The sequence below is a fragment of the Taeniopygia guttata genome, chromosome 7, assembly GCF_048771995.1.
Source record: "Taeniopygia guttata chromosome 7, bTaeGut7.mat, whole genome shotgun sequence".
Lineage (NCBI taxonomy): Eukaryota > Metazoa > Chordata > Aves > Passeriformes > Estrildidae > Taeniopygia > Taeniopygia guttata.
In genome coordinates this window covers 20,033,991-20,057,433 of record NC_133032.1, presented here as the reverse complement: position 1 = coordinate 20,057,433, position 23,443 = coordinate 20,033,991, and the positions used below count along the sequence as shown (strand labels likewise).

The 23,443-nt window shown below is 36.6% G+C and overlaps 1 protein-coding gene across 1 annotated transcript in view; it reads left to right on the top strand.

Annotated features, from left to right (window-relative positions):
* The first annotated feature begins 280 nt into the window (after positions 1-280).
* PDE1A (phosphodiesterase 1A) overlaps positions 281-23,443 on the top strand; it is a 144,880-nt gene continuing 121,717 nt past the window's right edge. The window contains 2 exon segments of the mRNA XM_030277596.4: positions 281-428; positions 1,139-1,252. Coding sequence (XP_030133456.4) covers positions 325-428; positions 1,139-1,252 — 218 coding nt within the window. The 5' untranslated portion in view covers positions 281-324.

Here is a 23,443-nt window from a genome sequence, read left to right as displayed (position 1 = left end):
GGGTATATTTGATTATTTGGCTGCTGCTTCAGAAATGAAGATTTTTAATCACCAAACAGGACAGGTGCTGTTTTCAGAGTGGAGAAGTGCTCTGCAAACCCAAGTCTGTGACTGAGCAAGCACCAAGGAAATCCCCTCTTCTGCCCTCTCCAAGCCCTGACTTTGTCTGTACAGACAGGTTCTCAGGTTTGCACTTGGAAGGCAGAGCAGGCAATCTGCTGCATGGCTCATGTACTGATTAGTCCTCAACCCTTTTGCTGTTTGTATGCACTTGTTTTTTTGCTGGCAGACACGCAGAGTTCAGCATCAGATTTTGACACACACATGCTGCTGTCCCGGAGGATTCGCAGAGCGGGCTGTCTTGCAGCTGCTGCGTTTTCCACCAGTAAAATTGACAGTTACCTACTGTGTGGAGTTGCTAGGAGAAGGTGAACAGTCATCATTACAGCATATTCCTCCAATAACAACCTGTAGCGCTCACTGTTTTCTCTTCTGCAGGGATTTAGATGTGTCTTTGCTACTGACTTAGCATTTGTGAAGTCATATTTTTATTGACAGGCTGGTAGATATTTATTCAATAAGAAACAACTCAGGATCAGCTAAAGAGAGGAAAGCTCTGGCATTTGAACATACTCTCTTTTTGTAGGGTGATGTGGCTGATACTGGCATCTACCATCTGCTTTCCTATTGCAGCCTGTTTCTCCAACCTGCAAAGCAGAAACCAGCCTTTCTTTCCTTCTGGATTGTTAAAGCCATTCACATTTATTCTGCATGGCAATGAATTATAGTCCATTTTAAGGACTCTTTTGTGCTTCTGTGTGTATTCCTACAGCAGAAAAAGTGCATGAGAAAGGAGCTTGAGCAGTCAGTAGTATAAGTAGCAGGCTCTCCCGTATGGATTAGACTTGTGAGGTCAGAGGAGCTGTGTGTACTTGCTCTGTGCTTGGGGGGGAAGAGTGGATTTGTCTGTCAAAGTGAATAGCGATTCAGGCAGGATCGTCCCTCAGCTGTTGTAATTCTGATGTGTTTTGCTATGACAGCAGCTACTGTCTAACATGCGTGGATCTTCTGAAATTTGTAGTGGACTAAGGACTGCTTTTACTTGCTGCTGAGCCTGACTGTAACTGTATCGCTGTAGGACAATAACGATGGGGGCTCGAGCGACAGAAACAACTCGGGAACTGGAAAGCGCCTCTGTACAGTACCAAATAGGAGGACATGCAGAGAAAATGTGGCAACGACTCAAAGGAATGTGAGTAGTTTGTCTCCTTGGCTTTTGTTCTGTTCCTTGGGAAAGATAATTTTCTTCTGTTTGTTAAAATGTGTAATTAGCAAACGGGAGAGTTATCTTTAAGCTGTGATCAGTATTTGCTCCCACAATACAGTACATCGTTCTGGTTTACGATGGTACTTAAATTAATGTCAGACTCTCCATCAGGTTCAGTCATCTCATTTAAAAATGTATAATAAGTGAGAGCTATTATCCAAATTGAAATGCAGGTAAGTCCTTCCAAGTTAGCACTTCCATATCTCTGATATGATTTTTTAAATGTTATCTTCAGAATCAGCATTTCTGGAGCTGTTTCATCATTGTTGTCAGTATGTATGGGTAAGTATATTATTGCAGTTCTATAGGAAGAATAATATTTTGCATTTAAGATTGAAGGTAAAGAAGTCTATATTAAAAGGTGCTTAGCTATTAGGAAGCTGCTGTGTCTGGTTTTTGTCAATTATTTTGGTGTTCAATAATGCTAGAAACTATTTGAAGGAGTATTTGAGGGGACTGCTGTGTATCTGCTGTGTCTAATTCACTGCTCTCAAATGCAATTTTCATTTCAGTGCAAATGATCGGTAAATAACCATCTGCAACCTGTCAGAGAGAAAGTCTATCAAACTAGTTCATCCTAAACCCCTCAAATGTCAACATCTCCTTTTCAGTATTTGCCAGGTTTTTGATCTGAAAGCTGATGTCAGGATGTTACAAATAAATACATGTTACACTTTTTGAAGCAAAGAAATGGCACTGTTGTTTTTGCTGGGAAGATTTGTAATCCTGTGTTTCTAAAGGTATTCCACAGATGCTATAAACAGTGCCTCAGCTGTTGAAAGTAAACAGGTTATTTAAGTGTGGAGGATTAGATGCGTTGGATATGGCCCTGCCTGTTTCCCCTGTGCATTGGGTAGAGACTGAAACCGGCTGTGGGGAAGGGGATTTCCACCATCTGCTTTCTTTAACGAGAAATTGGTTTGCTTGATTGGAAAGTCACTTCTCAGGTGTGGCCAGGGATTTATCATAACTTCTCTGTGATATGCTTTTGAATATTTGCTCTGAATGCGATCATCACCCTGTTTAAGACACTTTGGGAAAAATGTCCCCATAAAATCTCCAAAGTGTACACAGCAGAGTAAATATTATGATTATTTGATGATGTCCCACATTTTGCCTCTGAGTTTCTGCTACCAAAGTGCTCCATCAATTTGTGCAGTTTTCCATTTGTGTAGGATCTGAGCTGCCGTTTTTGTTCTGTAAGTTCTCTGTTACAACTAGACTCTTGGGTTGAAACGTTTCCTTTCAGCTACTTCTGGAATGGTAACATTAAACAAACTAGTGCAAATAACTAAATATTGATGATACTCAGTACAAGAGCTCCAGGAAATAAGGTTTATGCTTCTTCAGGAGTAGTTAAAATGATATTTGGAATTTGTGGTGTATTGATATAAAATGGAGCTTACCTGTTTGGAAATTACACACCTTTCACAGGTTGGTGCCAACCTCATTATTGTTGTGACAAGATGATGCTAAAATACTTGTATTTTTAAAAAAAACAGGTTATATCATTAGATATGTGCTCAGCTGACTGTTTTTCAGACTTACCAATGGTTTTATTTTAATTATTCACTAGTCAATTAGAAATTGCCGACTAGTCGATGAACATTGTATGGGGAAATTTCAAAGAATTGAAAATTTCGGAGCAGATTTTTGGGCTCACTTTGTAGTATAAGCATCAATCATTAAGGAAAAGGATTCATTTTGTTGGTGGGCAGATATCAAAGTAGAAACATGTTTATATATGGTAGGGTAGAGGGACAGGTAAGTGGAACTGCCAGATAATCTGACTTGGGAAGAATTCTTTTATAAACAGTCAGGAGAATTGTTTCATCTTAGAGATGGGAACCCTTAATGTTACTACATATGATGCCAAATTATTGAGCTTTTAAAGTAGTGTGCAGTATATTACACTGAAGTCAGGACTTCATGGTTTGAATTATGAAGCTGAATCTCTTCTTGCTGACAGAGTCCACAGACCTTCATAATTTTAATGTGATGTCAAGACAGTTTTACGGTATTTTGCCAGTCAAGAGTGCTGATTGTCTTCTTGCAAGCAGGTCACTATTTCTGAAAGAACACTGGATTTAACTTAGGTAACTATCTGAATAGTGTTCAAAAGCTGTATGATAGACCCTTACTTGAAATCAGCTTTAATTTTCTTAGTGTTGCATCTTTTTTCCTAATAGACTTTTAATAAAAAAATTGGCAACAGAAGTCCATGTAACCTCATATGTGTTGGAGGTTTTTTTGTTCTTGGCTTTTTTTTTTCACTTATTTTTATGAAATAGAGACTATTCTAGAAGATAGATGAGCTGAATGCACTTAAAGCTAAACAAAAATCCTTATTTGAATGCCCAATAAGACAAGATGTCTATTGTGGAAGCTTAAATGAAAGGGCCTTTTTATAGGTTTTCTATTCTGTAGGCTTTCATAGATCTTGCCAACCTAAGTGCTGCAACAAAGGCTGGGATGTGTGGAATATAATATGTAACTTTTCTTTGGTTTATGGTGCTTTACAGCCAAGCTCTTACTTTTGTATGGCAAGTAAAAATCCCACTCTGTTTTCCTTACACTGGAATTGCAGCAGTGCTGCAACCAAGGACATTATCTGTCAGAGAAGATATTAATTTGAATTTCATAACTTGATCCTTAGCATTGGTACTGATTTTATTGATGCCTGAATGTGTAAAACACAAGCTCAGTAGAACAAGATGTGTGAAAGAATCATGTAAATTTCTGTCTTGACTGTAAGTTCTGGTTTTTGAATTAAGATATTTTCAGTATGCAGACTGCAAGGTTCTATGTTTTGTAGTTCATGGAGAAAGCAAAAACAAATAACAAGGAAAGCAGCTAAATAACTCATATAATAGTGTGGCTTTTATAATTCTCTGTTATGCAGAAGAATAAAAAACAAAAGCCATTCAAGCCACAGCAGGAACCCCAGCTGCCTGACTGAAGGGGAATGTTGTATACCTTCCACTTCAAAAAACACCTTGTCATAGCCCAGTCAAGGGGCTCCTTGTCAACCTGTTTAAATGCCACCAATTGCCACCTTTTCTTCCACAAACTTTCATTCTCTGTTGGATGGAATCTTTAGACAGTAAATAAGTCTCCAGCTTAAATGTATTGTGGTGTCAATAGATCCAGTTTATTTGCTGCCTAGGAGAGTTTGTCTTCCTCTGCTGATAGACCATGCTAGGGAGCTCAGAAAGAAAAGCTGCTTTTTAAAACCATTTTCATTTGGAATGCAGAGAACCAGTTTTAAAAGCAGAGGTCTTTATGCTTACTGGCCTTGCAGTATTTGGTATTCTCCATAATCTGCACATAGACTTGACTTTGTATTGTTCCTTAGTGTGTGAAATCGTGTACTGTCTGTTAAAGGTCTGTTTTTGTCTTTTTGCCACTTCATTCAGTGACAGTGCAGGACAGCCAGGCATCTCCCCCACGACCTTCTTTTTATTTTGCAAGTAGACATCTTAGACACCTTTGCAAGTAGCTTCTACTATCCTCATCATTGCTGGACACAGTATTAGGGGTAGACTCCCTTTCTGAGCTTTGAATTCATTAGTGAGTAAAAATCTTGATTTTTATAAATATCTGTATTTGCAAGAATTGTCTCTAATTGGCCAGAAAAAATGTCTGAATGGAAAAGTTAAAGGCCAAGGTTCTAGGAATTTGGGGACTTTAAATTCACATGTGGTAGTATAGACTATGACATTTTTGCTGCTTTAAAATAAGAATGTGTTATTGCCAACAATGGTTAAAACTAATTTGTGCCTCCTTGTATGGCAAAAAGGATTTGGAAAACAGTCATAGACGTCTTTCCTTACCTTCTTTCCTTTCTTTTCCTCAACATTCAACATAAGAGACCCTGATTTTCACAGGAAGGAGAGTCTAAACTGTTTTAAGTACTAAAAGGGACAGACATGCACACCCAATTTGCTGATCCTGCAATGCTGCAGTGACAAATTGCATGCACACACAGTTTGTAGAGACAAAAGGGGGCCTTAACCACTGATTTGGGGAAATTTGGCTTGATGTCAAAGAAAGTAGAAGAATGGCTTTCTGCGCACCTGCTGAATTATCAGAAGATAAAATTATTTTAAAGGCATTGAATAGAATCCAGATTAGTAGCCTAGCTAGGTCTAAAACAGACTAGAATGGGTAATTTTAGTTAGAGAACAGTCATTCCTTCACTAGGTCCATGGATACTGGTGGAAGAGCAGTAGAACAGTTTCTAGATATGACAGAGGTCTTTCTTTTCAAGTTGCTTGTTTACATTTTATTTTATACTGTATGTCATGTTCGTTTATTGCCCTTGTTTCTATGGTCTATTTGCCTCAACTATGGTAGTTCAGTAAAGCTTTACTGAAGAGATTATCAAAAGAGAACATATTATGATATAAAGATTTATAAATTTATGAGTACCGAACAAACAAAAACAGAAGAGATGGAATTACAGGTGCATACCTATGGTAAAAAGTATAGATTTTTACTTACTGCTGACTACATCAGGAACAAATGGGTATATAGTTCAAGTAGTTTTTACTTGTAATGTTACCAATTTTTACTTTCTTGTAATGTGAAAACTTTCCTATAAAGTCATAAGCTCTTAAAAGTAATCAAAAAGACAGGTATTTTTAAGAGGACTTTAAGTAAAATAGAAGTTGATTTCAGAATCGCTCTGAACAAAAAATAGTAGGTATATGATAATGTACCTGTTGGTTGATATGCATCTCATTAGTGCTATAATTACAGTAAGAATAGTTTCATTATAAATTGTGAACAGCTTCTTTTGCATATGAAAGCAAAGTCTGTTTCTGCACCTGAGTAGTCAGGTAAACAATTTATAATGATAACTTTGTAGATTATAAATATGTATCTAATTAAACATCATATGACAAATTCCAAATTTTCACTAAGTCTAGATTTTTAGCTACTTAACATTAGCAATTTAAGGAGCTTTTATATCCAGTCATATTATTTTACTGTTAGAAAGGTATTTCAGTTATTATCATATAGACAATAAGCATATAATTAATTTTAAGGTTCATACGAATCTTTTATTTCAGTTGCTGGCTTGTACCAATGCTGTTGATGGTTTAGAATAAACGCTGATCTTCCGGTTTACTATGGGTAGGTGAATTGCTGTGCTTATAGGAAGCTGTACTAGAAATTATTGCAAATTGAAGGAGTGGTGCAAAAACCATAATTTGCTATGATACCAGTAAGAACAGCAGCAGTGTTTTTACAGGTGTCTCAAAATAATACAATAAAATACTGAGATTCCCCATTAGAACATGTTCGTACATCCCTCACATATGTGTCCAATTAAAATTAATTGTTATATAGAAGGACAATGGAAAGGATATTAAGGATAACATTTTATGAAGCTCACTACTAAATTGCAATTAAATCTCTATATTCTGTATTTTTTTTTTTAGCTTAGACATCTGACTCTACTTATGCTACATCTGAGACTTCTAAAATTCCCTAAAAGATACTTTCTGTGGCTATTCACCTTATAAGTGTTCTATTCAGATCTCTGCTTAAAAGAGATTGTATATAGCTGACTACAAAAATAATGACTTTCCTCTTATTTTGAAATCCTGCCAACCCCTTTTCCAAGGGTCCTTGATTGGTGATGAATTTTTATAAACATTTCTTTAAAAACTTCATTCTCTAATTTAGCTGTTGCACACTGAAGCCTGCCACAGTTTCTCACAGCTATGGGTCAAAACCTCAGAGTTCCTATGGCCCTCCCACATGTAACTCCCAGGTTCTGCTCCACCTCCACAACAGAGTGAAGTCAAAATATCTGGATAGGAGGAAAAAAGGCCTTTTGTCTTGCTAATTATATAGAGTTAGAAAAATGCAAATGCCTAAATACTGAAATTACATAGTTACCAGTGGAAGTTATAATAAAAATAGGCATTCACTTCATACATCTGAAAGGGAAACATAACCTCAGGTTTATGAAAATTGTGCCTGACAGAATTTTTCCTGTAAGATGTCAAAATAATCGTTTAGGGGTGAACCCATTTAGTACTGTTCCATTTTGTTTGTGTTTTCTTTCTCATCTGGCTTACTCCTGATATAATCTCTGGAGGAGGGCTAGAACAAAACAGTTGCAATTATTTCTGCTGCCATTTACTGGAGACTATTTGACAAATAAGATGGCAAAAAAGGTGTAAGATCGCCTATGGCAGCAAGTCCTCCAATGCTACTGCATTGTATCTAACATGAAAGGTTTATTTTTGTTAAAACCCTCCTCCAGACATTCAAAGCCTTCCAAAAAGAAAGGCAAACAACCCACTAACCAACCAGCTAAGGACCAAATGGGCTAAGCTGGACCCACAGACTGCACAGTGACAGAGTTCTTTACACCTTCTCAGGCAACAGCAGGTATTTGAATTTTTGATTTTCCTTTACTGCCTTCCCATACAATTTCATGACATGGAGTCACCAATGCAATTGGTGGAACTTTTAAAACAAGGCTTCATAAAGAAGATCTATAGAGGCAATCAGAACTTAATACAAAGTAAATCCTTTCATTTTACTAGGGAGATGGGGAAAACTGTGTTGTGACTAAAAGGAGAGAAAATTGCACTCCACTGTGGCTAAGGGAAGCTAAAGAGAAATTGAGTACATCACTTACAAAGTTACAGCTGACAATGAAATGACTCAGTTTTCACAGTCCATAAAGCTTTGCAATTAGTCAGGCAGCGCTGTAGACTGAAGAAGCCAGCCTCCTCCCTGACCTCTCTTTTCTTTTACAAAACTGTTTAGACTTGTAATAAACTACTGCATTCAGTTTCTGTTAAAGGCTGTTAAAGGTCACAACAGATATATATTTCCTGAATACATATATGCAAGGAATAGTGATTTTAAAGGAGTATGTAACTTGCTCCTAAAAGCTTGTGTGATTCTGACTGTTGGCCAGGATATGTAATTTCATCTGTGAAGTCAAATGCTGTTAACATGATGTTGTATTTATTTCTGCGGATTCTGCTAGAAACATGATTTCCAAAGTGGTTGGTTTTCTGTGAGTGGAATGAGTTTGTCAGATGTATCATCCCTAAAAGGTGACCATTTCCTGCAGGTACCATGGATTAAGTTACCTCCCACAATCCATTCGTGATTCCCAACTCTTGTTGCTTACTCCATGCTCTTTTTTAGCTGTTCTAGTGTGACTGGTTTTGATATCACCCAGGGATTTCTTCTGTGGTAAAAACAGTGATAACTTTTTCCCCCCTTGCTATAAACTTAAATTTTATCAGTTCCTAGGCTGAATTCCCTCTGTATTTTCATACCTAGTTTCATCCTTAAAATGGAAAGAGTTGTCTGAGGCTAGTGCAACCTGAAGTTAGAGATTGTCTCACTTGAGCAGTTCTCTATGAAAACAATCATGGTCTTGCATCTAAGTCCTTGGTTCTATGGTATTGTAAATCCTGTACTAGGTACCTAGTCTTGTATCAAAACATGACAGAAAATGTTGATCCAATATTAATTTCTTCTGAGGGTTCAATTTTGTTCTGGTATTTTTGAAAAGCTAAAATGAACTAGCAGGTTTTATGGACATCAAGTAGGGCCCAAGTCACTACAGAGTTATGATGCACAGATAATATCTGTGCTTTTTTAGCCTACAAATAGCTAGCCTGAAAGAAGGCCAGTATAAACATCCGTGCTGTGTTCTTGGGCTAATTCAGGACAGTTGTAATCATTTATTTGCACCTCAGCTGAATCAGTGAAATACTGCTAGGTAATCTATAACCAGCAGTTATAGATTATATACAGAACTGTATTCTAAACCCCCCTGAGCCTATTGTTTGCCTTGGCTCTATAAAGCCATTTGCCACTGCTGGCTATATCTTGTGGATCCACAAATCAAAAGAAAAGCTGAAAAGTGGTTTATTAGAATTTTTATTCTTGAAGTGAATGATTTGAGAATGAGTGCTCATTAGCTGTAATTGGGCTGTTTATTATCTGTACACGAAGCTGGACTGTAATGAGATTTAGTATGGTTTATTTTGAATGAGTAAGAGAAGTATGTTCATCTGAGTCAGCGTCGTGAAATGACAAAAAGCATTCCTAAGTTGCTTGTCTCTTTGACAATTTATGCAAATATGTCTGATTTTAGATGTTCCAGAAAAGTCAGTTTACCTTTAGGTATCATGTGCTGGAAAACATTAAAATAACATAGATGTTAAAGCTTTGCTTGTTTCAGGATTAGCAGTTCTATAAATATCGCTTGAGTGTTAAAAAATAAAATGGGCTTTTTCTTGTCTTCTTCACTGATCTCATGTTTGTAGTCATTATCATTTAGCATTTTTGCTTGATTTTGTTGCTATGTATTTAATAAGTCTTTCAGAATAAGAGATGGTTGAATTCCAGCCGTTCAACCCTCCAAACATAATGCAGATATTATTTGAAGCGGTGTTATTTAACTGGGAGCAACCTCAAGGAAGATGTTTGTCTATACAAGTGCTTATGCTCCTTTATCTATTGTTTACCATTGGCTGCAGTTTGTTTGACCCAACCGTTCTCCAGACTTTTGGCGCCCCAGGAAAACAAGTAGCCTCCATAAATATTATGGAGACATTTAATTGCTGTGAATTTCTCTGATAAATAATGTTTGAAAGCAGCTACATTTGAATGGTTCACTGTTAGTGTAATTTATGCTAGAGTAAAGAACAAACTGCTGGGTAGAATTTACTTCTTTCTTCAGTTGTTCTACAATACAGAACTGTTCTGCCTAGGAAATTTGAAATTAAATAAGTTTTTTTTTTGTTCTGTGTTGTCTGCAGAATTTATGGAAGAGTTAACATCTAACATCATACTTACCTGCTGTTATATATTTTGTATTTTTATTTACTGTGTTTTGAATAGTTTATTTATTTTTGGTTTTGAATAGTTAATTTTTTTGATTTTGTTTTTTTGCGATACCTTGAACAACTCTTAGTGTAATTCTGTAGCTTTCTTTTGCCATTTTACTAAGGGATTAATGAAGGTTTGCGTATTTTTCTTCTAAACTGAAGATTTTTTATTTATATTACTTTCTTTCCTAATCTCAAATACATACACTTAAGATAACTCAGATACCTGTTTGGCAGAAATGCCAAATATACCAGGCTCAGCTGGAGCTGCAAATTGTTGTCCCTTTTGACAGCTCCTTTATATCTTCAGTGTGTGATTTTCTGATGCACAGGCAACTGCACTGCAAAAAGCATCACAGCACTGGTATTAATTTCCATTAGGGTGGGCTGGAATGCAGAATACCTGCTCTGAAGAATAAATAAAAAAAACCTTGGAAAAGGCCACCAAGATTAAAAGCTCAGAAAAATGACTATTCTGAAATGTATTTAAAAAAATTTAAATGAGTGTCTCTTTCTGACTTTACAACTTCCAAACCCTTAAACTGGAGTGGCAGCAACCTGATTACTTGAAAGCTGCTTGTCCTAGTCCCTGTGCTGCAAAGATGACCTGAGCTCTGAGAGGAATAGTTACCTACAGTCAGGAAATCTCTTAGATAAATATAATTTTATAAGCAAAGTAAATTGTGCATGAAATCTGAAATTTTCCATTGGAAAAGTTAAATTATAAAATTACTGACCAACTCTGATTTACTTATTTTCAGCTTAACTAGAAAGACCTTGGATTTCATAGGCAATTGAAAATTGGATGCTTCTCTTTCACAGAAAATTGCTGAAGTCTCAGAGAAGGTTCTATGTTTTAATAGCTACCAAGACATGCTCACGAGCCATAATTCAGTAAAAATTTACAGACCAGGTTTATCTGTAACTATAAGACAGAGATAACCTTTTCCCTGGCATGTTCTGCTGTGAAAAGAAATCCCTATTTTAGTATTGTATCTTCCTTGAACAGACATTATGGGTCTTCATTCTAAATAATTGGAACAAAGATGAGACCTCAAATTAATTTACTGTGAATATTTGAAATTTGTCTCCATCTCTTAATGCAATACATGCATTTCATGCCTTTAACACATATTATATATATTGCACATTATTATACTATGCTGGAAAGTATTGAGTCCTTGTTTCTGTCCTGAAGACTCCCCAAAACTGCCAAACTATCTTGATTTATTGAGTGAAACAGTACACTTACCTCTGGAAGGAAATGATCGACAGTATGGAATGATAGACAGTATTAGAGTGGTGTGTTAAAAGGAGTGAAAAAAATTATAATCTTCAAAATAAGTCTATTTTTACTGCATCTCATTGGTGTAAATTTTGTTCTTAACTTATAATGTGATAATAGAAAATTTGGCTTATTTTGACCTTTAGATTTTGAAGTTCCTTTCTAAGCAGATTGATTTAATACTGCTTGTTTCTCTAAAATATTCAAAAATATCTGTCAAATACATGTCAAAATGAAGAATGGTAATAATATACGCATGTAAATATTTTAGCAATAATTGTGAGAAAGCTTTGCCTTCAAAAGAGAAATATTTAATTCTATTTTTAGTTATTTTCTTGGGTAGTTCAGTTAGCCATTTTCTACTTTGTGTGAGCTACACAACAAAATGGGATTCCCTCTCCACTTTTTTGATAGAAAACCCCTACTGTTCCAGAAACATTTAGATATGTAATGTTTAGAAGTAACTAGACATGAAAGTGTTAGAATGTTTTGTTTCCATATACTTATAAACCTACATAGGTAATTGTATTCCTGGCTTTGTATTTTAAAAACAAGCTTGATGCGTACCTAGAGACTTCTTGGTAAGAAATAAAAAATTTGCAATATGTTTCCGTGAAAGAGAAATTGCATTTCCAAGAATGTCAAATGGACAAGTCATGAACACTTGGGGCCTAGACCATATGATTCTTAATTTTAGTTTAATATACCAAACCTTTCAATTTTCCTTCAGTACTGATGAAGGTGGTGAATGTGGTTAATATGATGTATGAAAGTGGACACTGTCTAGAGGAAAAATGGTTTGCCTTTATAGCAGGCAGGGACAAAACGTTTTGAATATGATCGTACAAAAACCGCAAATCTGTTTCAAGGTAAACACAGGATGTGAGAATCCCAAATGATTATGCGATTTGTGAGAGTTTATAGCTCAATCCAAATTTGAGTTGCTTCTATCACTGTGGGAGCCCAAACCAAACGTTTTGTTAACACAGTGGAGCCTTTTAGAAGACTAAATTGTGATAGATGAAATTATGTCTACTGATACCAGAAGAGAAAATAAGAATGGTACTAGAATTCTTAAAGAAATTTTGCTTTGATTTAGTGCTTTAACAGCAACAAATGTACCCTAAGATTTTAATATTATCAACTCCTGAAAAAAATAGTTGACTCCAGTGGACATAAGCCATATGGAGCCAGATCTGTAATCTATTTTTCTGTCTTGAATTACAATCAGGTTTGACCAGATAAATTCTGGATACAGGAGAGAGTCAACTTTCTCTTAGAATGAGGTCATATTTAGCCTTCCAGTACTTTGCTCATCTTCTCTGTAAGACAAAGAGCTGCATCCAAAATGCTGTGTTTGTAATCTAAAAGTATCTTTATGCTCCTGTAGAAGTTCAAAGCAAAATGTAGAGTGGAGAATGATTTAATGAAAATATATAATTTCCTATGAGTTTTCGCTAAGAATTTTTAGTTTAAAAGTTCAGAATATTCTTGTCAATTCAATACTAAAATCATCTTGGTTTAAGAGAGAAGGACTCAGAAGTTGCAGAATTCTTGAATTGTGTTACTATTTGGGGAAACACAGTTATTAGCAGAATTTGATTTTTAAATGCTTTTTAATATTTATGTATCAAATGCAATCTCAAATGCATTTTTAGGTTGAATAATCAAGGGCATAGCATGAAATTTTATGCTTCAATTTCTACATCAGCTTTGATAGAGGAAGGGGAAGAATCTCAGGAAAAGGTAGAATTCATAGTGGTTTTAGAAATTAACTGTATTATTTTCATTCCCAGTAATGAAAAATGGTATTGCAGCTTTACATATGGTGACTGAATTGAAATAGACTCAAAAAAACCTGTGTAAAGCTCTGTAATGGCAATGTAAAGTGACAACAGATGTGATTTCTCACACTAAAATGCATTCTTATCATTTGACAATGATTTTCATTATGATGATACTCCTGGCATGGAACTGAAATTTTTCTACATTATACAAGCTATATTATATCTGTTTTTAGCTGGCAACCATACCTTACTAAGTTAGCAGAGTACCACATGTATGGGATAAATTCTAGCTTTCCATATGGGTGTGATTACAAAATCTACATATGATGCTTCACTTCTGAAAATTAGTCGATGATTTTCACAGAAGGGCTGCTGCACAATGTAATTCTGAATCTCAGCAAGAAGTACTTCATGGCCCAGCTATGGCTTTATTTTCTCTGTCATCTGCTTTTATTTAGTCTATTATGATCTAATAATATTTAAATGCACTCCAGTTCCTGGCTGTATTGGGGTTTTGTGGTTCAGTCTGAAAATCTTTTATATTTACAAGACTGCAGTTCAGAGATGTAAGAAAATTTCAAGATCCAACAATCAATTTTTCCTTCAGGTACAATGTATGTTTTACTACAGATTTTTCTGAAATGAACAGCATGAAATATGAAAAAGGTTTGGGGTTTTTGAATGAATAATAGAAAAGATATGTAGGAATTTTTGAGGAATTAAGATAACAATGTTGAAGTTGTGTCTGTGGACTGTAGAAGTTCAGTCTGTGATTTCTCAATCCAGTCAATAATCAAATAAAATTAGTCTGGTTCTGATCTCGCTTAAACCAGCATAATTGGACACTATTGAATTACAACACAATAAATGAGACCTCAAAACAGATTTACTTTATTGTGACAAAAGAGCACAGTATTTCATGGATGCAGTGGAATTTGGCTAAGGTTATTGGTAATTCCTTTTTATGAGCATTGGCCTATATCAAGCATGTTATAGTTTTCAGAGTTAATACTTATTGGATATGATTCTTATTTTCTTAATTGGTAAGTGAACAAATAACCTGATAGAAGGATTCACTGAATTACCTTTTTTTTTTTTTTTCCCTTCTCCCAAGGGAAAGAAACATGTTTACCTCCCTTTGTCTATCACTTGACTGCAGCTATAGTAGTAACACAGAAACAGATTGCACTGAATTTGCTATTTATTGCTCTGATTTTGGATTTTTGCCACTCTCACTAATGAGCTGTGTTTTTGCAGATTGACAAATTAAGGATGGGCTCCTTAGCTCACATGCATTCAATTGTATCCCAGCTTGTCATTAAATTTATTTTTAACAATAAAATCAGCAGATTGTAATTTGTATTACTATTATCACAAATAGATCTCACCACGTTTAATGCAACTGTGAAGCTTTGACAGTGCAGATGAGGGGAGTTAGACCTTGAAAGAAAAAAACATTTGCACAGCTTCATCTAAAATTTTATTTTGGCAGTTTTTCTGTAGTGATTTGGAGAATGGGAACAGCAGAAAGGGAGGGGACAATTTTATCTAATAACACCCCCACTCAAACCAAATAATTACATTGCATTCCTTTCTATGAGCATGACAGGCACAAGATTGGACATTATTTGCTATAGTAGAAGTATCTACCACATTAAGTGATGAAGTCTTAAATGCTGTGCTTGCATTTCTACGGGTAGCTGAAGGATTCTCAGTATACACTCATCACTTCTAAAAGGGTTTCATGAAAGTTAGAAATCTTGTTTCTTCTTTGTTGAGTTGCGTCAGAGGAAAATGTCAGAAGCACAAAAGCCTTTGTTGCTTCACTTCATGATTAAATACAGCCTTCCCTATTGAAAGAACTCTTTTATTTTGCATTATTATCCTGTTACAAAATGTCTATTCCCATCACAAACATTTCAGTTTCCCCATTCTTCGCTTCATAATTAACACTGAAAGCCTAACATTGCGAGGCTAGAAGCTGCCATTTCTTCATGTGCAAAGATTTAAGCTCAGCGGTTATATATGTAAGAGATGTTTTACTCAGTAAACTATCACATTACCAAAAGTAGACTACTAATAAGCAAATGTAGACTTCTATTTTTAATTTAAATTTCATTATCCACAAGGCATCAAGACCTACATAAATAATTGCAACTACCCAGATTGCCTTATCTTTGTAAATGGGTTATGAAACTGAAAATGAGGAAAGGTGTTATCTGGGAAACAATATATTTTTAATTATAGTGAAGTGATTATACAATTGTAACACTTCTATTCAGGCCTTTGTTCTTCATTGGAAAGCAGCTTTTATTCTGTTCACGTTAACACTTTCCTAAAAGATTACTTAATCTTAAAAAGGTCACATTTATACTGTGGGAAAAATTAACACCAGAAATTATCCTACTTGTCTGTGGCAGCTTCAGTTCACAACTTTGAATTCAGTGACATCTGCTTGCTTCAATAGTCAAGCTATTTTCTTCTCCCTTACTTCCTCAATATTTTTTGGAAAGAAGAGTTACCTTTAATCCAGACTGTTTGTAGGAATCCACATAATTTCAAGGATCTGCCTTATTGGCACAGTTAGATGGATAATGGATGTGGCATGGAATAGGAATGAGCTCTCAGAGCTGGGGTGTAAGTATTAATTCACAGTCATAACTGGTGTACTGAGAAATGAAATCCCAAAATTGTATCAGAAAGATTTTCCCTCAGTGAAGCTGAAAAACACAAGGAAATGTTATGCCAGTACTGTTCACGGCAAAGCCAGTGCTGAAGCACTGTTAACAGAACCATGAGATTGCTTTCCTCCCCCAGCACAAGTGGAACAATAGAAAACACATAATCAAAGATGCAGTGCTTTCTATTTGCTTGGCACCAAGCTAACTTAATCAAGAATGAACTTGCTCAAGAATTTTATCCATAGAAATAGGACAACAAGCCATTCTGGTACCACTCCCAGAATGTGACTCACAAAGAGAAAGCAGCAGAGAAATGCAGTTTTTTTCCTTTTACAAAACCACTCACTTTCCTGCAAGGTTATGCACTTGTTTTTGTTTTTAAATGTGTTACTTTGATTCTTTTCCTAATGATGTTTGAAAAATTAGTCTTAAACATAGATGATGTCAGTGTTGATGGAGCAGGCTGTCATCCCCCTCCATTTTTGCTGAAAGATGGATCCTATGTGTTTGGTCACTTCAGTGCAAGGTGAAATCCTGACATGAATGCAAGTTCTTGTGGCTCATTACCAAATGAGTTTGTTCTAGCAAAACAGACCAAATGATACCAATAAATTCCCTCTCATCATTCATTCATTAGCGGTAAGAAGGATTGTGATGTGCAAGGCTTCTTTTGATAGTTAAAGTGCTTCTCACTCAAGATAGACCCAAAAGTCAGATTTTCACTTCAGTTTTTTTAGTCAGCTTCTTAAAAATATACTTAGAAACTCTGAGAAGGATTTTTTGTCCTGCTTGTCACAGATGATTAGGTTGCAAATTCATGAAGTTACAGTAAGTTGAAGTTACTTGGTAAAATTAGGTCATTACTTCACATTCTTGTTACTGACATGTTTCCTACCTGCTGAAATTCATTATCACAGAATCCTGGAATAAGTGAGATTGGAAGGGTCCAACCTCTAGGGGCCCTTCTCAAGCAGGACACATGGCACCAGATTACATCCAGATGATTCTTGAATATCTCCAGTGAGAGACTCCACAACCTGTGGATGATCTCTTCCAGTGCTTGGTCAACTACACAGTAAAGAAATTCTTCCTCATTTTCAGGTAGAACTTCCTGTGCATTAGTTTATGCCCATTGCTCCTTATCCTATTGCTCAGCACCACTGAGAAGAGCCAGGCTCCATCCTCTCAGCACTCTCCCTTCAGATATGGGAAGACATTGATGAGGTCTACTTTTAGTCACCTCTTCTTGAAGCTGAGCAGGCCCAGCTCTCAGCCTTTCCTCAAAACAGAGATGCTCCAGCTCCTTAATCATCCTTGTTGCCCTCCTCTGGACTGGCTCCAGGAGCTCTGTGTCTCTCTTGTGCTGAGGAGCCCAGAACTGGACACAGCACTCCAGATGTGCCTCACCAGGGCTGAGCAGCGGGGCAGGATCCCCTCCCTCCACCTGCTGGCAATGCTCTTCCTAATGCACCCCAGGATCCCATTGGCCTTCTTGGCACAGGGGCTCACTGAAGGCTCAGGAACAGCTCATTGTCCACCAGGACCCCCAGGTCCTTTCCCACAGAGCTGCTCCAGCAGGTCAGTCCCAGCCTGTGCTGCTGTGTGGGGCTGTTCCTCCCCAGATGTGGCACCCTGCACTCACCTTTGGTGAATTTCAGAAGGCTCCTCCCTGCCCACCTCTCCCCCATGCCAGGGTCCCTCTGAAGGGCTGCACAGAACTTGGGGGGATCAGCCGCTCCTCGCAGCGAACCTGCTGAGGAGGCATCTGCCCCTTCATCCAAGGCCCTGATGAATAATGGGCCCAGTATTGAACCCTGGGGGACTCCAAGGCATCCAGCGAGACCCTGTGCCACTCTTCAGCCAGTTCTCAACACACCTCAATGTCCTCTCACCCAGCCCACCCTTCCTGAGCTGGCCTGTGAGGATGTGTGAGAGACAGTGCTGACAGCCTTGCTCAAGTCGAGGTAGACAATGTCCACTTCTCTACCCTTGTCCACCTGGGTGATTTTGGCAGTACTGCTTATACTGCCTACATATATTGCAATCAAACAACTTCTCAAACATTTCACATTGGTTTTCTGAGCTCTACTAGCACAAATACTTTAATGTATTTGGGACTATTAAGAAAACACTTATTATTCTGAAAGGAAGAGTGAACTAGTACCTGCCCTAGAATAAAGGCTTTGTTCTTAGTTTCAGTTAATTCCATTTTGGTCATGTCACTGACCACAACTTGTTTTGCTAACAAGAGTGTTTTTTTAACACTTCATCTCAGAGAAAGACGCTGAAGTAACATAAATGCCTTTTGGCACTGATGGGCTTCTTGAACACCAGAATCTGATAAACTTCATACATTTCAGGTAAACATATGGTAATGGGGCTTTGTGAAATGTGCACTTTTGGGGTGGATGGCTCATAACTATTTCTTTGCAAGAGTAAAAGTATTAAGAAAATATTTCAAAGGAATATTTAAGAAAAAATGGAGAAAGGGAAATGTGTTTCGGAAACATGTGTTTTCTTCATCTCTAGTTCTGCTCATCTCTGCACTTTTTGATTATTCAGTGTTACTCCTGATATGTGCCTGCATGACAATTCATTTATATGGACTAACTTCTGAGGCCTCTGAAATCCAGAGTCACCTGTAGAACTGATTAAATGTTAAAGTCTCCATCCCATTAAAAATGTTACATTTTGTATACCTTTTACCGGATTGTAAATAGTTTCAAGGTTGGAAAGTCCATTAATCTTTTACTTATGTGTTATGCAATCAGTTCATCTGGGAATTCAGTAAGGCAAATAATTATTGATTGGTTCAGGTGATTTATTCTAATGGGACCTGCCCAAGTCCACCCTGCGTAGGAGTGCTGTCTTGTTAAAGATGATGACATGCAGGGGGAGCAAGTTCTGAAACCTCCCCTGGTGCTCTTCGCTCCAGCCTCCAAAAAAAAGATTCTGGATAGTGGCCAGACTTGTAAAGTAAGTCTATAGGGTTCACAAAAATAGTATTTTAGTCTGATATTTCCTGATCTGCTTACAAAGACAGCCTTTGCAGTAGGGAGTTTTTGTAGTTGTTATATGTGGGTGCACCACAACCTTCCACCCTCTGCATACTGCCGTAGACTTACATCTCATTAATGTCTAGCTATTAATTGTATGTGTCTGTGAACAATGATGGCTTCAAGCACTAAGCTGTCAATATGACTTTCCCAGATGAACATCTGAGTAGGTGTAAATGTCATGATAAGCATGCTGCCTTCATGGATCACAGAAAGTTATTACCTCCTTTTTGCTGATTCTTATGTAACTATATTTTATTCTACTAAAGTAGAATAAATAGTTTTTATTTTTCCTAGTCAGCTATATTAAACATACATAAATATATACACACACACACAAGATCTGTCAAAATTCCTCTTACTGATAGTGATATTTGTTTCTTTCAAATACTTGTCAAATCTGACTGATACTCTTTCCTATATTCTTACTTAGATGAACTTAAATGCTTTCAAGAATTTTGGTACGCAAGGGTAATATACACCAATATCAATTCATGTCACCAACACCAATTTGCCCTCAGAAACGATAGAGAAAGAAATTGATTGAATAATTCCATTTACTTTAATACAAAAAATGTAAGAATAATCTTTAAAGGTAGCATCACTGCATGCCCCTGATAAAAAGGTATCTGAGGGTCTGGACTCATCCATGCTTCTGGAAAGTTATAATAAATTTTAAACCTAGTATTTATATTTGTTTTGGTATTTTCTTTTTCTGTGAGTTTTACAAACCGGAATAGTGTTGGAACTATAATAAATAGTAGGAAAATAATATAAAATTATGGTATGAAATTGATACTTTAGCCAAAACTGATGATGCCCTTCAAAAGTAGAGTGATGCAATCTCATCTCCACATTTCAGAGAGGTATTGTTAATGCAAAATAGCACAGAAAGATATTTTGTAGCAAAAAACCCAAACCAAAACTAACATGATCAGTAAGCTCCTGTTAAAGCACATGTTATTTTAAATTACAGTACAGTATGTAAAAAGATTTAGAGTTTCTTGGGCTCTGTCCTCTGGGCTGTTTAGGTTCCAGGCTGTTGGTGTAGCTGATAGGCTGCTCTGTTAGTGGTGCTTCTCCGTATGAGTTCAACTCTGACATATGTGATGAAATGTAGAATACTGATAATCAGAAAAAGAAAACCAAAACCCAGAGCTTAAATGCAGGATATTTGAGGAATTTATATGTGAATATACAGGCTGCCAGAACTCATTTTATTTAGCATTTACTGCTACTCCAAGCAGACACTTTTAAAGTAAGTTCTTTATTGTAATTTTGTCTGGAGTTTTTGTGTCAGGGTCAGGAGTTTGAAATTTCTAATCTCTTGTTAGACCAGTGCATGAAAAAATCAGACAATGCTGCCTGCTACTTTTAATCCTTTCAGAGAGCTTCTTTTCAGTGGCAGTTGCAGAGCATGAATGTGAAAATGTTTAAACCAAATGTTCCCTAGGTATTTCTCAGCGTCTCAGTGCTTAAAGGCTTTCAGAAAAAACATGGAAACAAAAGTATTTCTTATATCCTAATCCTTTGTAAAAGGTAGCACTGATTTTGTCTATTAATGCAATTGAATTAAATAGAAAATACTCCTTTGCTTCCATTTAACTGTTCTAAATCAAAGTTTCTAAACATTCTTTGGTCTACCTCAGTGAACAGCATAGTTGTGTGCAGGGCATAAGAAACTATGCTTGGGAGTGACTGATGGTTGTTGATGAAATCTCAGACAAAATAGAGAAACAAAGGTTGAACTTCTAGGAAGTAATGAGGATGTTTAAGTGCATAGACCTGAACTTTTGATGGCCTTTAATGATGCTTTTAATAAGGCTTTGGGTACTCTTGCCTCATTATGTGGTGCTAATAAATTTCACCATTACATGGTTCTATTTGGATAATGAACACAACACTAATTGTTTTACTGAAAAAATGCGATCTGCTGTTGTCTTCTTACCCATTCTCCTCTTTTTAGGTAATTTTACATGTATCTGTGTTTCTGCAGATCTTTCATCATAACTCATAGCTTAAAACTCCTCAGAGTTCTTGTTCAGCAGTTTTTTCCAAGTGTTTTATTTCAAGTTTTCTCCCCATACCAGTGTGGAAAGTTTAACAGTCTGGCAATTTAAGCAGAGTCTCATTTTTCTGTGTGTCTGTTTTAACCCTTGGTCTGGAAAAAAATACTGCAGCTTTTTGGGCATGTGCCAAAATAAAAAAAGAAAAGTGCCAAGTTCTTAGTTTTAAAATAAGACCAGCAAAAGTGTATGAAATGATTCATCACTTCCTGGCAAGTGTAATTGTCACTGCAGTCACCAATCTCTACTTGCATCCTTGAAAGATGTGCTAAATCTACTGTAAGTTCCAAAAGTTATTGTATCAACTCAATTAAAAAAAAAAATAAATTAAGAGCATCACAGGTGTGTGCTTTAAACAGGAAACAATGCTGATCTCTTGGACTCTCAGAGTCACGTGTATCTTTACTCCTATAGATGCTCCCTAGCCATTACCTGTAACCAAAGAATCTTATTTTACAAGGTATAGTTGTAATTTCTCTGTGTTTTGAACCTCATAAAAATGACTCAGAGCATAATTGATTCTGCCTATAAGTAAATTCGGATGTGGGATGCATTCTCACCAGTCACTGCCTAAAATCTAAAACAAAAATCAGACTTGGTAACATATAAGTGTACTCATTTCTCACATAACATATGTTGTGAGATCTTTGGGGTAGCAATGAGCTTTTTTGTTCTGTTTGTATAGCAACTACACAGATGGTCTTTATCTACCACTGGCAAATTTGGGTAGTATCACAGCAAACAAATGTTTAAAATACATTGTTTTAAAGTTTTACAGTACATGAAAATCTTTTCCAAGTTGTTGTGAATGACTTCTGTGTCAGTGAAAAGGCTTTGCCTAACAAATTAATGCTGTTATTTAGTACTTCAGCATTTATTTTTTGCATGTGGCCTAACCTCTGCTCATAACCAGGGGATCGGTACAAAGAGCTGCCTTTATTCTCCAGATCCTGTGGCATTCAACTCTAGCTGAGGGTCTCTCCTGTGACCTTGTGTTGTTGTATGTTAGAATCAAAGCCTTCCCATTCTGAAATGCTACTAAAAATGGAGGAATTCAATGGTGTGTAACAAAAGAAATATTAAGAGCAGCAGAAAGGGAGAAGGAAAATACTTCAGTGGAAGTAGTAAGGGAGGGAAAAGACCTACAAATCTCCAGAAGTGATAGCTGTGGAATGGCCACAACTCATACTATCTAAATTCCTCCCATCACTTTGCCCAGCTGTTGGTTAGTTATGTTAGGACAAAACAGAATTTCAAAGTAGGTTTCAGCTTTAAAATGACTGAATGTATTGTCTGTCCAGAAGGACTGTGTCAAAGTGTATATGCTTTTCAATACTTTTACATTGGGAGAATACTTTGTGTATTGTGATGTTCTATTTAGAATCTTGGATTTACCTTTTAAAATTTCGTAGTATCAGAAATTGCTGGAGATGGAAGTAGATTTCATTTCTAGATTTACATTAGAGTAATTAGGTAGCTGGGAAGGGTGCCAAACACCTCCTGTGTATCAACATATTCTTTAGAGTCCAAATTTGTTATCTTTGAGTGCTTCAGGAAACCTGTATGAAGCTGACGTGGGAAATTCCAGTACTCTTTCTTCTTACTCTTCCCTCAGTCAAAGATGCCAGTGAAGAGTCCTTTAAGAAGCTGAAACAGGATACCCTGCTTTAGTTCTGTGTTTGCAGCTTAAGGGGAGTTATTCACATAAGCATTCTTGCATTATAATGTTGCTTTACCTGAAAGATTGCATTGTGCTGATGAGAAAGGGTAAGTAGGTTTGCTGAACTCCAGATTGCACTGAAGATGTTTTTTTGTTAAAACTAAGATTATGTGTGTGCAACAAATTACATGTATCCTTATGGTTTAGTCAGTCAGAGTGGACAAGTATAGTGGCCTTTTCCAAGGTTCTTTAGTATTTCTCACTGTGAGTTGAAGGTTTATTTGCATTCCTGACTGACTGAGCAAGTGTCTGATATCGTCAATAGGGTTTGTCAGCAAGTTGGCAGAATGTAAGTTTTCCTTTCTTGGCACAGAAAACATTAAGAAGTTTATCAGGGAATATTATGCAGTCTCAAAATCTGTCAAAAGTATGAATGACAGTGTGACAGAAACCACCTGCACAGCCCATGATATTCTTGGATCAAAGTGCCAGCAGGAAATCACTGCAGTATTCCAAATAGTAAGTATGGTTTTGTAACAAGGCAGAATTCTTGAGAGCAAGTAGATATTTACTTTTTGTCACTTTAAAGTAGTTCCTTAAAGCTTGTACGAAAGGACATGCTTGACTGTGTGGCAAGTGCTAGTAAAAAATAGTGAGTTACATAGCCACAAATTAACAAGATCTGTCTGAAACTAGAGCACC